This window comes from Rattus norvegicus, chromosome 13 (genome assembly GCF_036323735.1).
Source record: "Rattus norvegicus strain BN/NHsdMcwi chromosome 13, GRCr8, whole genome shotgun sequence".
Classification (NCBI taxonomy): Eukaryota; Metazoa; Chordata; class Mammalia; order Rodentia; family Muridae; genus Rattus; species Rattus norvegicus.
In genome coordinates, this window is record NC_086031.1 from 48,493,725 (window position 1) to 48,509,253 (window position 15,529).

The window sequence follows — 15,529 nt, forward strand, 5'->3', positions numbered from 1 at the left end:
GCCTTGAATTCTCAAGTGCTAGACTCATAGGCATGATGGACCACCAAGTCTAGTTTATATTGTACTAGGGACCAAACCTAGGATTTTGTGCATGCTCGACAAGCAGTTCTGTAAGCTGATAGTTTGCTGACCAGGCCAGCCTAGAACTCACGATTCTCCCACCTCAGCATCTCACATAGCTGGGATTAGCTTTGCCAGGCAGGTCTGCGTAACATCTTTTTTTTTTTTTTTTTTTTTTGAGTCAGTCTCTTTTGTGTAATCCAGGCTGTCCTGGAACTCACAGAGACCCACTGCCTCTGCTTCCTGGGTGCTGTGGTTAAAGGCTGCACCACTACACTCAGTCTGTGTAACATCTTTGAAATGAGAAATTTTCAGAAATGAAGAATGAATGTGTGGTTGCCAGTGGATGAGATTGAGGGACAAGGCATTGCTGGATGTGGTAGGATAGGACAGCAGTGTTCTTGTGATGGTGCTGCCCTACCTGTAATGATGAAAACAATGGCATAGAACTAAATATGCAGGCAGATGAGCACTGTAAATGGGGAACCAAGGAACCAGAGGCAAGAGGATCAGAGTTCAAGGCCACCCTGAGCAAGAAGAACTTAAGTGAAAAACAGAACAAAACTCAGACAGCTAGCGAGATCCGGGTGTGATCACAGTGTTGTATTCTTGTTCTCTGGCTGTGAGAGCTGTCAGATTTGTAAGGTGTTGCCTTCCAGGACTTAGGTTTAAGGAATTTGTATTACTTTTGTTGTTGCTGCTGTTGTTGTTGTTGTTGTCGTCCTGTTGTCGTTATTTTGTCTTTTGAGACAGGGCCTCACTTTGTATCCCTGGCTCTCTGGAACTATCTTGGTAGACAGACTGCCTCTGCCTCCCAAGTCCTGGGTTAAAGGGTTCTATGCTAGTTAGGCCTTAAAAGATTTGTGCCTTCATTTGTGTGTGTGTGTGTGTGTGTGTGTGTGTGTGTGTGTGTGTGTGTGATATGCACGTGTCTGCAAGTTCCAGCAGAGTCCACAAGCAAGCCTCAGACCACTTGGAGCTGGAGTACAGGGAGTTTTGAGTCCTGGGAACCAAACTTGAGTCCTCCAACGGGCAGCTCCCGGCTGCTCCCAAACGAGCTCTCTGGGTTTTGTTAACTTTTGAGACAGGGCCTTAATGTGTGTAGCCCTCATTGACCTTCAAGTTATCCACCTGCCTCTACTGAGAGTAAAGGCATATGCCACTACCCCCAGCTCCTTTGTGTTACTTCTTAACACTAAATGTGAGCTTGTCAGGACAGTCAGTGAAACAAGCCAGTCAGAAAAGGACGTGCACAGGCTGATCCCACATCCATGAGATGCCTAGACCTGCTTCTTTAGAAGACAGGGATGTGGTGGTTGCTGTTCTCAAGGCCAATGAGAGAGTTCAGTGGACCAGAGTCTCAGTTTGAGGAGATGAAGCAGCAGCTCTGGTGATGGCTGTTGACTGTGACAGTAAAATCCTGTGAGCATTCTTATGTACTGAACTATACACAGAAAACTGCTTAAGTGAGGACTGGAGAGGTGGCTCAGCAGTTAAGAGCACTTAACTGCACTTCCAGAGGGTCTGGACCCACACTGGGCAGCTCAAAACCCTCTCTAACCGAAGCTCCAAGGGATCCAGAGGTTCTGACCTCCACAGGCAGGCACACGAGTGGCATTCATTTTTTTTTTTTTTTTTTGTTCTTTTTTTTTTTCGGAGCTGGGGACCGAACCCAGGGCCTTGCGCTTCCTAGGTAAGCGCTCTACCACTGAGCTAAATCCCCAGCCCCGAGTGGCATTCATTGACACAGACATACACGTGTGCAAAAAACACCAACCTTTTAAAGTCACCAAATGGTCAGTGTAATCTTACCACCACACATATACCAAAAAAAAACAAAAAACAAAAACAAAAACCCCTCACAAATCAAATCAAACATGAATCTTAGTTACATAAAGTAGGATTGTTTTAATATTACTGCTGCTATAATTAATGCCTCCCCCCCCCCCCCAAACCCAGGGTCTCACCATGCAGCCCCAGCTGTCCTGGTGTTCACTATGTGGTGAACTAGGCTGGCCTCAAACTCAGAGATCCACCTGCCTTCACCTCTGGAGTTCTGGGATCAGAGGTGTGCACCACTACATCTGGCTGTGGTGTTTAATCTTGTCAACTTAACTGAAACACCTAGGAGGTGAATAGAGTGTCTCTGGCTCTGCTCTGTGAGGATCAGCTAATGAGGGTGGCCTGTGGGTGAACTCAGAACCTGTGTCGACTGTAGAGCGTGCTCACTGTGGGGCTTGTGCTTGGGCTGTCTCTTGCCCTGCCTGTTATCTTGTTATTGCAGTACTCTGTCCCCTGTCCCCTTTGATGAGAGCTGCTCTGCCACTCTGTCTGGAACTGAAAACATTCCTTGATCTGTCGCTCTTGCAGGGCTCAGGATTGGTTCCCAGCACCCACATATTAGCTCGCAACCATCTGTATCTCCAGTGTCAGAGGATCCGATGCCTTTTTCTGACCTCGGCAGGCACTAACACATACATGGTGCATATAGAGGAAGAAACTGAGCATGGTGATGCCATTAATCCCAGCATTCATGAGATGCAAGCAGGCAGACCTCTGAGTTTTAGGTTAGCCTAGTTTACATAATGAGTTCAAAGTCAGTCAGCCTCATAGTAGACTGTCTCAAAAAAAGAAAAGGGAGAAAAAAAAGTATGTATATATTTTGCCTTTTAATCCCAGTACTCAGGCAGCTGTGAGACAGGAGGATTATAACTTTTGACCAGCCAGGGCTATAGCAGGATGCTGTCTCTAAAGTATGATGGACAGCCACCAAAGCCAGTCACTATTGCAGATACCAAGAAGTGAATGCTGACAGGAGCTGATACAGCTGTCTCCTGAGAGTCTCTGCCAGAGCCTGACACATACAGAGGCGGATGCTTACAGCCAACCACTGGACTGAGAACAGGGTCCACAATGGAGAAGTGAGAGAAAGGACTGAAGGAGCTGAAAGGGTTTGCAACTCTACAGGAAGAAAAACGATATCAACCAACCAGACCTTCCAGAGCTCCCAGGGACTAAACCACCAACCAAAGAGTGCACAGGGATGGACCTATGGCTCCAGCTGCATATGTAGCAGAGGATGGGCCTTGTTGGGCACCAGTGGGAGGAGAGGCCCTTGGTCCTGTGAAGGCTTGATTCCCCAGGGTTAGTAAGTTTTGCTGGCATTGCATTTTGCAGTAGAGAGTATGCACGATCTACACACAGAGGAGATAAAAGTGGTTGTTTGTGTGCATCTGCAGTCTAGCAATTGTAGACTGGAAAGATACGTTGACGTTTGCAGGGTCTACGGGGTAGGAGCTGGAGAGGTGGGTCCGTTGTTTAGAGCCCTTATTCTTCCAGAAAACATGATTAAGTTCCCAGCACTCATGTCCAGTGGCTCACAATTGCCTCAACTAGTTCCAGGTGATCCAACACCCCCTTCTGGCCTACACAGGCTCCCCAAACATAACATTGCACACACTTAACATATGCACATGCAAAAATTTAAAAAATATCTTGGAGATAGCATGTCAAATTCTAAAGTTAGATTTTCTTTTTTATAAGATAAATCCAATCCAGGAACAGATACTTTAATAGAGAAAGATAAACAACAAATTAAAGAGACATTGTTAGGGGCTGGAGAGATGGATCAGCAGATAACAGCATTTGCTGCTCCTACAAAAGACCCTGGTTTGAGTCCCAGCACCCATAGTGTGGCTCTTAACCAACTATATCTCCAGTTCCAGGGGATCTAACAGGCACACATATGATACATACATACATACATACATACATACATACATACATACATACATACATACACATGCATGTGGACAAACATTGATACACAAAACCTAATATGACATTTTCAGGAAATAGCATGGTATGAGGAAATTGATGAGTATGATGAATGTTTCTATCTTAATTATGGTGTTTTCATCAGCACATACATGTGCCCAAATGTGGCAGGCTGTGCACTTTACATATGTGCAAGGTATGAATCAGTGATTACACACACACACACACACACACACACACACACACACTAGAGATAGGCAGTATGGAATTCATTCAGTTTGTGGGTCAGAGACTTCCTGAGGTTATATTTGTGCTAAATATCAGCCAGCAAGGACCAGCCATGCCAACTTGTACAGACAGAACCGTCTTACTGCTTGTTGAGGAAGCAAGGCAGCCAGTGTGGCTGATACACAGTGAAGTGAGGTGAACCTAGGCCATGGCCTGCCTGTTACCTCTGTGGACAGTGAAGCAGAGAAGCTGGAGTACCCTGCCCATATCTCTTAAGACTCAGAGCAAACACTCTGGTTCCCTTTCCCATCAGACCTTGCTGCTGAGCTCGGTGGTCATAAAGAAAAAGTCCACTGTGGCCTCACAGTGATGTAGTCAGAGTAGAGCATAGGGCCAGATTCAAACCAGAGTGAACACTGTCTACAGCCTGAGAGTTAAATACATGTATGGCATTGACGTTGTGGGCAGTTGTAGCAATTGGAGGGGTGGGGAAGAGGGGTGTGTAGGAGAGGTTTAGAGTTATGTGACCATGAAGAGGTCCTCACGATTTGGCCTACAGTTGGCATCACTGGGAGGGAAGGAATGGGCAGGCAAAAGGACAGCTCTGGAAGCTGACACTATTGACTGGTGCTGTGTACCAATTGAATGTATACAATTGATTCAAGAAAGACTATGGGGAGGATGGGGAGGGGAACACCCATAGAGAAGGGGAGGCAGAGGGGTTAGGGGGATGTTGGCCCGGAAACCGGGAAAGGGAATAACAATCAAAATGTAAATAAGAAATACCCAAGTTAATAAAGATGAAGAAAAAAGGAAGGAAGAAAGAAAGAAAAGAAGGAAAGAAAGGAAGGAAGAAAGAAAGACTGACTATGGAGGGCTGGAGAGATAGTTCAGCAGTTAAGAGCACTGACTGCTCTTCCAGAGGTCCTGAGTTCAATCCCCAGCAACCACATGGTGGCTCACAACCATCTGTCATGGGATCTGATGCCCTCTTCTGATGTGTCTGAAGAGAGTGACAGTGTACTCATATAAATAAAAATACTTTAAAAAATGACTATGGAAAGTAAAAATTAAAAAAACAAAAACAGGACAAGTCAAATGTGGTGAGGGCATGCCTTTAATCTGAGCACTCAGGAAGGAGGCAGAAGCAGGTAGACATCTGTGAATTAAACACCAGCTAAAGAATGGAAGACTATGTCTCTAGATATTGATAATGATGGTGATAGTATTACCAGGGCAGACACCGAAAGCGGCCAGCATCCTAGTTTGTGCTCTGATGTGAGGTCTGCTGTGTTTGTTATTTCCTCCCATTCCAGAAAGCCGCAGGCATCAGGGTCCAGCCTGGGCACAATGGGAGTGAGATGTGACTGAAGCCAGTTCAGCTTTTATACCCTTATGTTTTCTCCCACTGCAGCTTTTCCTCCCCTCCATGAGGAAGAAGCCGGATCTGGTGGACGGCAGCAATCCTGATGGTGATGTCCTCGAGGAACACTGGCTGGTTAATGACATGTTCATCTTTGAGAACGTGGGCTTTACCAAGGACGTGGGCAACGTCAAGTTTCTAGTCTGTGCAGACTGTGAGATTGGACCCATTGGCTGGCATTGCCTAGATGACAAGAACAGCTTCTATGTGGCCTTGGAGCGAGTTTCCCACGAGTAACTGAGGGGTTTGGGACTTGGCTCCACCCTAGCTATAAAGCTCTGCCCACAAGAACCGACACTGATGTGTCAGCAGTGCTGGCAGACTTCTTGGTACTAATATAAGCACCGGTGTTTGCCCTTGAACTTGCAGAGGGCCGGTCCTGTTTCCTCAGGCCTCAGAGCATGTCTCCTACTTAGTCCTCTCTGTCACATGTGTCCTAGAGCCCTTTCCCCTGACTTGGAACATGGAAGAACACGCGAGTGCTCTACCAGTGTAGTCTGGTTCCCGGCACTCTGCCTCCGCACCTCGATGCCAAGCTCTCTTCTTCTCAGCAAGAACAACATTTATCTTTAGCCATCACGACGGGAACTAAGATGCTAATATTTGAAACTCCACCTTTCCTCATTCTAGAAGCCAAGTGTGATAGGGTGCACATCTGTAATCCTAGGTCTTGAGTGGGTAGAGGCAGGAAGATCAGGAGTTCAAGGGCAGCCTTAGCTACATAGACTGGGCCAAGTGAGATGTTGTCTCAAAAAACATAAAGCATACAAGTATTTGAGAGTAATCTCATTGTATGTGACCTACTTATCTACAGTAATTTATTCTTTTTAAAAGTAAAACATTTACAGATGTCAGTATTTAAACCTCACTTTAGATACATTTTTAGTACTGTGTTTGAGAGCCTTTTTTCCGGGTCAATAGTGGCATTTTATAATGAGGATGAACACGACTCCTCTTCCCTCAGATCTTGATCAGGTTTCTCTTTTTAGTCATTCCTTGCCCCTGATGTCAACCCTAAGGAAAACTCAGCCCTAGCTGTGTGCCAGACTCTCTTGTAAACCTGTTCCACGGACATTTCTATTGTTATGGACAAGGTGTTACCTTTTCTTATTATTAGCCAACTTAAATCTTCAATATGATTTCCAGTTACTCTGTCATTTCTCTTCTGGAGTGACTCAGTAGCTTAAAAGGACTCTGTGTAAACAGGTTCAAATACTGTGTCATCATCCCCTCCTCTGAGGGCCTAAATTGAGATAAGTAGAGACTTCATTATTCCTCATGCCAGAGCTTAGGAAGTGGGGGCAGATCAAGAGTTCAAGGTCAGCCTCAGTTACTATAATATCAAATTCAAGGCCAGCCTGTACTATGGAGATCTTGTTTCAAATGAACAAAACACAAAATAAACAAGTAGGACCTGCAAAAGTGACACGTAGTTAAAAATGTTTGCTGCTCTTTCAGACGACCTGAGTTCAGGACCTTGCACCCTCATGGGAGGTTTACTCCAGTTCAAGGAGATCTGCGCCTTCTGGTCCCTGCAGATGCCTTCATGTGTGTGGCACCCATACAAACAAGTGAGCACACTCGCGTACACACACACACACGCACGCACGCACGTGAATAAAAATTTTACAAATGAAAAAACAAAAGTTTCTTTCTTGGCATCTGTTTTCTGAGTGTTCTTCCCTCGCTGAAGCTTTTTAAGGGTTCCCTCTTAAAGATCCTCTTAACCAAGTCTTGGGCACGGTTTTACGGGCACCCTGCTCGCTTCCTTCCCCACCCTGAATCTGAATGTTCTCTAAGCAGCAAAGGAGAGACCCTGTTTTCCAGCAAATAGGCACCTTTGCGGGAAGACAGCTGAGAGGACCCGCCCAGGTCAGAAAGAACAAACACAGAAGCCTCTAGGACACTCATGTCACAAGTCAAAGACCTGAACTAAACTAGGCTTTTAATTCTGCCCCCTTTTAAAATCACAGAAACGATACACGTTCATCGTATATCAGTATAAGAATCAGTATGAAATTCTACTTAACATTTCCATCAGCTCGCCAATGGAAATGTGTATGTCATCAGTGTCTTTGTGTACATGCAAATGTAGTCTTCAAAGCAAATATGAGATCATACCGTGTACTCTTATAACTTATTTTAACAGAATAGGGAATGTCTTCTTGTCAGTACGCCCAGCTGTGCACACTATTGCCAGTGTGCCATTGTGGTGCTGGCCTATGCTTTCAGTGATCCCCTGTTGTGTCGCCTGCAGTTGCTAATAACAGCACAGCAGCAAGGGTGCTTAGCTGTCCTTAGTTCCTTGGCTTTCGCCACAGAAGCAGAGTCGCAGGGTAGGGACGCTATCACGGCTTTGCTGTATGGACTCATTCTTCAAAGCAAACCCCGCCAATGTGCCCACCCCACCCTCACTCCCGCAGCAGAGGGAAAGAGCATTCATTTTCTGCTGATAACCCTGGGTATTTTTTTTTTATCATTAAAAAGCATTTGCCACTTTGACTTTTTAGAGTGTCTTATTGTTTTATTTGTTCTCTGGTAAAAATTTTCTATTCCTGCTAGCCACATTCTTTTGTTTGTTTGTTTGTTTGGAGGATGGTGGTGGTGGAGGTTGTTGGAGACAGGGTCTCAAGTAGACTTGACCAACCTGGAACTTGCTGTGTAGACCAAGCTGGTCTCAAAGTCAGCTTGTTTCTTTTTTGGAGAACTGGCAAACATTGTTGACCCAGTGACCAAAAAACCTTAGCTACTGTTCTGCCATTTCAGTTTGATGTGAACGAAATAAAGTCATTTCAACAGCGATGTTGGAGTCTGTCTGTCTGTCTGTGGGCAGAGTACATACATACTCTGTGAGAGCCAAGGAAAGGGAGTCCTGAAGGAAGGTGCTTAGCCTGAGGTCTCAAGTGGCTGAGTCATCATCGCTCAAGATGACCCGTAAAACATTTCACCTATGTCACCTCTTCTTCCTCTCTGTCACAGGTTAACAAGTATTAACAGGCAACTCCACTGCTCCTCATCTGAAGTGGACAGAGGTGACCAATGGTTGCTGCTGTGCCTACAGCATCCTGCAATCCCACACTACAGGTAGGGTACCTGTGTAGCCTGTGCCCATCTGGTGTAACACCTAGCACACAAACAAGAAAATCCCTTCAATTCCCACTCGGGAAAGCAGCTGAGTTTGCCTAAACCTATTTACTTCTACAAAATTGTCATTTCAAAACTCAGAATCAGGCTGAAGAGATGGCTCAGTGGTTAATGGTGTTTGCTGCTTTTGCAGAGGATCCAGGTTCAGTTCACAGCAATCACATGGCAGCTCACAACTGTAAACCAGTTCTAAGGGATCTGACACCTCTGGCCCTCTCCTGGCCTCTTCCAGGACCAGGCATGAATATGATACACAGACATACACGCAGACAAAAAACTCATACACATAGTTATTTTTTTTATTATGAATGACACTTTATTCAGTCATTTTGTTTACAACTGAAACTCTGGGAATTCAAAGTTAACATCCTTGCCTGTGAGTTTCTTGTACACACCAGAAAAAGTTTCGACCTTGTGCTCCACGTTGTTCTGCTATGCTTTGTCTAAATGAACTTTTATGAGCCGGCTGCCATCCAGTTTCACACGGATCCTCTTGCCCACAATTTCACTTGGGAAGACCAAATCCTCAAGGATGGCGTCGTGCACTGCTGTCAGGGTGCGGCTTCTGGGGCGCTTTTGCTTATTTTTCTTACGACTTTTCTGGGTTGGCTTGGGCAGAATCCTCCTCTGAGCAATGAAGACTACGTGTTTCCCACTGAACTTTTTCTCCAATTCACGAACTAGCCAGACTTGGATTTTCTGGAAAGATTTCCGCTGTGGAAACTGGTACAAAAATTATGATGGCTTTCCGACCACCACCGACTTTGATTTCCTTTGCCGCGGTGATGTTGAGTTCCCGCAGCTGCGCCTTCAGATCTGAGTTCATCTCCAGCTCGAGCAGCGCCTGAGAGATGCCGGACTCGAACTCGTCCGGCTTCTCGCCATTGGGCTTCACAATCTTGGCGCTCGAGCTGAACATGGCTTCGTCCTTACGGAGTGCCAGCTTAGAAAGAGCACATAAAGTTATTTAAAAAAAAAACACACACACATACACAGAGAAAGGTTGGAGAGATGGCTCAGCGGTTAAGAGCACTGACTTTCTTCCAGAGGTCCTGAGTTCAATTCCCAGCAACCACATGGTGGCTCACAGCCATCTGTAGTGGGATCTGATGCCTTCTAGTGTATCTGAAGACAGCTACAGTGTACTCATATAAATTAAATAAATAAATAAATAAGTAAATAAATAAATCTTTAAAAGCCCACAGAATCTGCTGGACTTGGGAGGCAGAGGCCAGCCTGGTCCTCATAGCAAATGCAGGCCAACCAGGTATACATAGTAAGACTCTGTCTTTAAAAAGAGTTATCCTACTTACCCTGTAAAACACATGCTTCTCAAAGACTAGAAGATCAGGGCTGGAGAGATGGCTCAGTGGTTAGGAGCACTGACTGCTCTAACAAAGGTCCTAAGTTCAAATCCCAGCAACCACATGGTGGCTCACAACCATCTGTAATGGGATCTGATGCCCTCTTCTGGTGTGTCTGAAGACAGCTACAGTGTACTTACATATAATAAGTAAATAAGTAAACAAATAAATAAATCTTTTTAAAAAAAAAGACTAGAAGATCAGGTCTTTCTCATCGGACCTCAGTAAGATGATATGGAAAGGCACCATCAGGACTCACTGCCGAGGTGTCCGTGTTTGTGACTAACCCTTGTAAAGCTCGTGCAGCTGGGCCATGACTCGCAGTGGGCAGGCAGTGAAGCACAGCCCTGCTGCTCACTGTTTACCTGGACTTTGGGGGCGGGGGTCAGGTCTACAGAGGACAACATGTTAGTTACCACCTTCACCTCATGGGGTTCAGCAGTCAAACTGTCACAGGCCTGGGGGCAAACATGTGCCAACTTGAGCTCAGCTCTGAGAACCTGGAGGGAACCAGTTCCTCAAAATTGTCCTCTGGCTTCCCTTGCCCTCCTAATCACACATACACATGATAATCAAATTAGATTTTTTTTTAAGAGAAGCTCTGAGTATGGTGGGACCTGACTTTAAGCACAGCAGTCAGGGGGCTGTGAATTCCCTGTGAATTAGAAGCCAGCCTGGCCTACATGGTGAGTTACAGGCCAGCCAAAGCTATTTAACAAGGCCTTGTCTCAATAATGTTGTAGTAGTAGTAGTAGTAGTAGTAGTAGTAGTAGTAGTAGTAGTAGTAGTAGTAATACAATAAATACAAATTAAAAAGTGAGATAAAGGCTTGGTCTTTTGCTTATATTGTAATGTAACACTGGCCCCCATGGGCTGGTTGCCCCCAGGGATGAGAGTCTGCATCTAGACCCAAGTGACACTGTGTAAGCTTGCCCCATGCTATCCCTGAGTTTTGAATAAAGAAGCCTACAGCCAGTAGCTGGGCAGAAGAGAGGTAGGCAAGGTCTTGGGTTCTAGGGCTAGGGATCAGAGGAGACCATGATGGGGAAAGGAAGGTGGGAGAGAAGAAATATGCCACGAGTTAGGAGTCAAGAAAGCATGGCCATGAGGCTGGCCAATTGGAGTTAAGAGCAGCACAGATGGAATATGTGGACGTATTGACCCGGGGTTATCAATAGGGAATAGATTTTAATATCGTAGAGGGTAGATGTCTGCCCAGCTCTCGTGCTACCTAAGGCTCATGGTAAGTAATATAAGTTGTATGTCTTTTGTCTGGGAACTGGATGATCAAAGGCAGGGTGGAATCCCCGGATAGGATTAAATATTTCCCAACAACATAAAACTTTAGATTGGAGGCGGTTTAGACAACATCCGTATGCCCCTAGCAGCTTAGTGTTCATTGGTCAGATGTAAATAAGTATCAGGAAAGAGGTTGTGCAATTTCCACAAATGACATTACAGATACTTAGTTCCAATAATCTGTGGACTATGGCCAACAAATCTGCAGGATGGGAAGGACATCTTTAATTGGATGACTACTAGCAAGTGCAGGGAGTTCTAGGAAAGACGACAATATTGAGTGGATGACTTTTTTGTTTGTTTGTTTGTTTGTGTGTGTGTGTGTGTGTGTGTGTGTGTGAGAGAGAGAGAGAGAGAGAGAGAGAGAGAGAGAGAGAGAGAGAGAGAGAGGCTCCTAGGTCCCAGGCTGGCCTCAGACTTACTCTGTGACTAAGGAATGACCTTGAATTTCCTTCTGCCGTCTCCTCCTAGATGCTGGTACTGAGCTACATCCCCAGCCAAAGCTTCCTTTTCATTTTCTTTGTGGGACAACAGCTCACCATGTAGCCAGGCTGACGGCTGACCCTTCCTCCTGCCTCAGCCCCAAGTGCTGTAATGACAGACATGCACCGCATACTCAGAGTAAAAGCTTTCTTTTCATGCTCAGCATCCCTGACTTCAGTAGAATACATTTGTGACTCTGTGAGGTGCAGTGACAGGTGCAGAAACACTTGAATGCTCACCCCCAGCTCTCCCCTTGGTCCCTTCCCATATGCCTCCACGTTAGAACTGGTGGCCTCATTCGGCCCAATTCTTTGAAATCAAAGAACATTTAGCAGAACGTGAACTTAACCTATCCACCTGGATTTTATATACTGGATTTGCTTGGTGGATTTCAGCCTCCTTGAGTCACGTGAAAACAAGCATTGGCGTTCCAAATATTGTCGGAGAGTTTCGAATAGCATGGTTAGTCTTGTGGGAAAATGGTTGCAGGAATCCAAGCAGCAGCTGGTCTGATGTCACAGTGACTGAATCTTCCTGTGTTCTCAGCAGAGAGCCATTACGACTGCAGATAGTCTTCTTCGAGCAATTCAAGTGTCCGAGTCTGGCTGCCTGACTGCAATGAGAATTGAAGCAGGAAGTGATGACAGATGCCTTGGGCTCCTCCCTGAATGTGCTACACAAACGTTGAGGGTAACTGGTGTGGGGTGCGATGTGCAATCGTTTGATAAATACCAATTAACCCTCCCGAGTTAGTAAAGGGTCTAGTTTATAATTCATAGGCATTAAAACCCCATCTCAGCTAATAAGCAGCCTAGAGAGGGGGCCCTGAGCAGAGAACAATTATGCACTCACCCCCTGAGAGAAAAATAACATAGAAGTAGCATCCATTACTACCTAAAACACTGGTTTGGGTCATCTGAACAGGAGCAGCTGCCTAGTCACTGACACCTGCACTATTATTTCACACACCTGTCTGCACATCCTCGCAGCCCGCCCCTCTCCATCTGGTCCCACCTTGCTTGCTAGGTCGCTAGGACCAGGGGCGAGCTCTCTCTAGCGCTCTCCTTCCCTCTTCCTCTCTCTCCCTCCACCTCTCCCTCCCTCTCCCTCCCCCTCCCCCTCTCTCATTTTTGGTTCTTTTTTTTTGTTTTGGTTTGGTTTTGGTTTGGTTTGGTTTGGTTTGGTTTGGTTTGGTTTGGTTTGGTTTGGTTTGGTTTGGTTTGGTTTTTCGAGACACAGGATTTTTCTGTGTAGCCCTGGTTGTCCTTGAACTCACAGAAATCTGCCTGCTCCCGAGTGCTGGGATAAAAGTCATGCACCACCACCACCACCACCACCACCACCACCACCACCACCACCACGACCACGACCACCACCACCACCACCACCACCACCACCACCACCACCACCACCACCACCACCACCACCACCACGGCTTTCTTCTCTATGCTAAAGAGTCTCTTTCGGTTTGCCCAGGTTTCGAATGAGCTCAATGAGCTCCGCGGTCTTACTGGGGTAAAGCCCCAAGGAAAAGACAAAAGGAAGGTATGCCCCAAAGATTAGATCTCTTTCAAGGAGAGAAAGGCAGCCGCAAGCCTTTCTCTCCAATGACCACCTTCGGCGACATGGTATGCGGCCACCCAATAGCAGACTGAAGGACGGCCGGGGCTACAGACCCGGTCCAGCGCCACGCTCCGGGCTGTCACCGCTTGCCTAATGAGAGTCCTTCTGGTGGCACCGCGCGTCTGTGGTCCCCCGCGGACGTCACCTAGCGAGCGCGGTAATTATGTTGTCTGCGGGTGCGAGCTACGCTGAAAGGAGGGTTTCAGGGCGCGAACCCGGGACTGCTTGGCCTTGTGGGTCTGTAGGGACCTTGAAACCACCTTTGCTTCGTTCTCCGGGAACAGGGACCGGGAGACGTACTCTGTAGGCGCTGGGACTGGTTTCCCCAGTTCCCAACTCGCCCCGCCTTGGAGCCTTTGTCTAGCCAGTGCCTCCTCAGCAGGCTCACGCCCTTCCGTCCCGGAGCTACCTAAAGCTTCCTAACGTTCAGGTGCGTGGGAGAATAGAGCTCTTTGCTCTCACTTTTTTTGTGCTGAAAGACTTGGTTCTATCTGCTAAAACTGTAGGACAGGTCGCAGTAGCCCATAAGAATTTCCCGATCCCCAAGTATGTTCCAATCCCCCACCCTCACTTAAAGGCTCTGAGGCTATGTTAGAGGGCCGTTCCTAAGACCACAAAACTGTTGTTCCTGCCCTTGTAGAAGGTCCCTTCTGTGTGGGAGGTGCTCAGCCCTGTCAAACCAATTCTCTGAGCCAAATAACTGGTTAGTGAGCTTCCTCCTTTCACATGAACCAAACTAGTAAGATTAGGATGGCTTTGTGGAATTTGGGAACAGTTCAATTTGCCATTAAAGACTTTTCAAAAGCACCAACATCACATCAAATTAGTAAACACAATGTTACGAATGATCCTAGCTTTTAAAAATAGATTCTTTCAAACTATGTAACATCGTGCCAAGTATTACATTCATCTAAATATGCCCAAATAACGAAAACACAGCTACACTCTCTCAAATGCCTGACAGTGACATGTTATATTGTGCAATTTTGTGGCACTTTGGGGGCTGGTTTGCTCTCATCCACTTATTCCAGTCTGGGATTGGAAAACTGTGACTTCCTATGTACTAGGGAAATGGTAACGCCCCTGTGAAGGCTTGGTTTGAATTCTAGTCTGATAAAGAAGTAAATATAAAAGCACACTAGAGACCTGAAGTTCTCTTTAAGGAATGAGTTGATAGGTCCTGGAGACTTTTCTAATGACCCTCCATCTTTGCTTGGCACTTTTTGTCCAAGACAGTGTGATCCCAAATATAATATGACAGTTAAGTAAGACTAACAGCTCTCGGAGAGATGGCTCAGAGGATAAGAGCACTGACTGCTATTCCAAAGGTCCTGAGTTCAATTCCCAGCAACCACACAGTAGCTCACAACCATCTGTAATGGGATCCGGTACCCTCTTCTAGTGTGTCTGAAGACAACTACAATGTATTCACATGCATAAAATAAATAATTCTTTTTTAAAAAAAAGTCTTTATACAGTGTGCAATGATCCATGCCTTTTTTTTTTTTTTTTTTTTTTTTCGGAGCTGGGGACCAAACCCAGGGCCTTGCGCTTGCTAGGCAAGCGCTCTACCACTGAGCCAAATCCCCAACTCTGGGGTCTGTGCCTTTGACCCCAGCACCCTGAAGGCAGAGGCAGGATTATGCAAGCAAGTCTAAGACCAGCCAGAGCTACAGAGTGAGGTCTTGTCTAAAGCCAAACCAAATCCTTTGTCCTCTGGAATGGGTACTGGGGTGAAGGAGGAGGAGGTCTGGCAAGCTGGCTTAGAGGGTAAGTGTGTTGCTGTGCAAGCCTGAGGACCTGAGTTCAGATCCTCATTGTGTATGAGTAGCCTCTGCATGGAGGGGAGGGAGGTGGGGGGGCTGTCCTGGCTGGCTTATGTCAACTTGACAAGTTACAGTCATCTGAAAGGAGATAACCACAACTGAAAAACACTTGCCTCCATAAGATTCAGATGTTAGGCATTTTCTTAATGGGAGGGTGGGGAGGGGCTAAGCCCACTGTGGGTGGTGCCATCCCTAGACTAGTAGTCCTGGGTTCTCTAAGAAAACAGGCTGAGCAAGCCATGAGGAGCAAGGCAGTAAGCAGCACCCTTCCATAGCCTTTGCATCAGCTCCTGTCTCCAGGG

The 15,529-nt window shown here is 46.3% G+C and overlaps 1 protein-coding gene and 1 pseudogene across 1 annotated transcript in view; one reads left to right on the forward strand and one right to left on the reverse strand.

The window, feature by feature from the left end:
* Positions 1 to 7,129, forward strand: part of Rabif (RAB interacting factor) — a 12,484-nt gene extending 5,355 nt beyond the window's left edge. Inside the window, exon 2 of the mRNA NM_001007678.2 lies at positions 5,480 to 7,129. Coding sequence (NP_001007679.1) covers positions 5,480 to 5,725 — 246 coding nt within the window. The 3' untranslated portion in view covers positions 5,726 to 7,129. The remainder of the gene's footprint in view (positions 1 to 5,479) is intronic.
* Positions 7,130 to 8,925: 1,796 nt separating this feature from the next.
* Rps7-ps10 (ribosomal protein S7, pseudogene 10) lies at positions 8,926 to 12,603 on the reverse strand (annotated as a pseudogene).
* Positions 12,604 to 15,529: the final 2,926 nt, after the last annotated feature.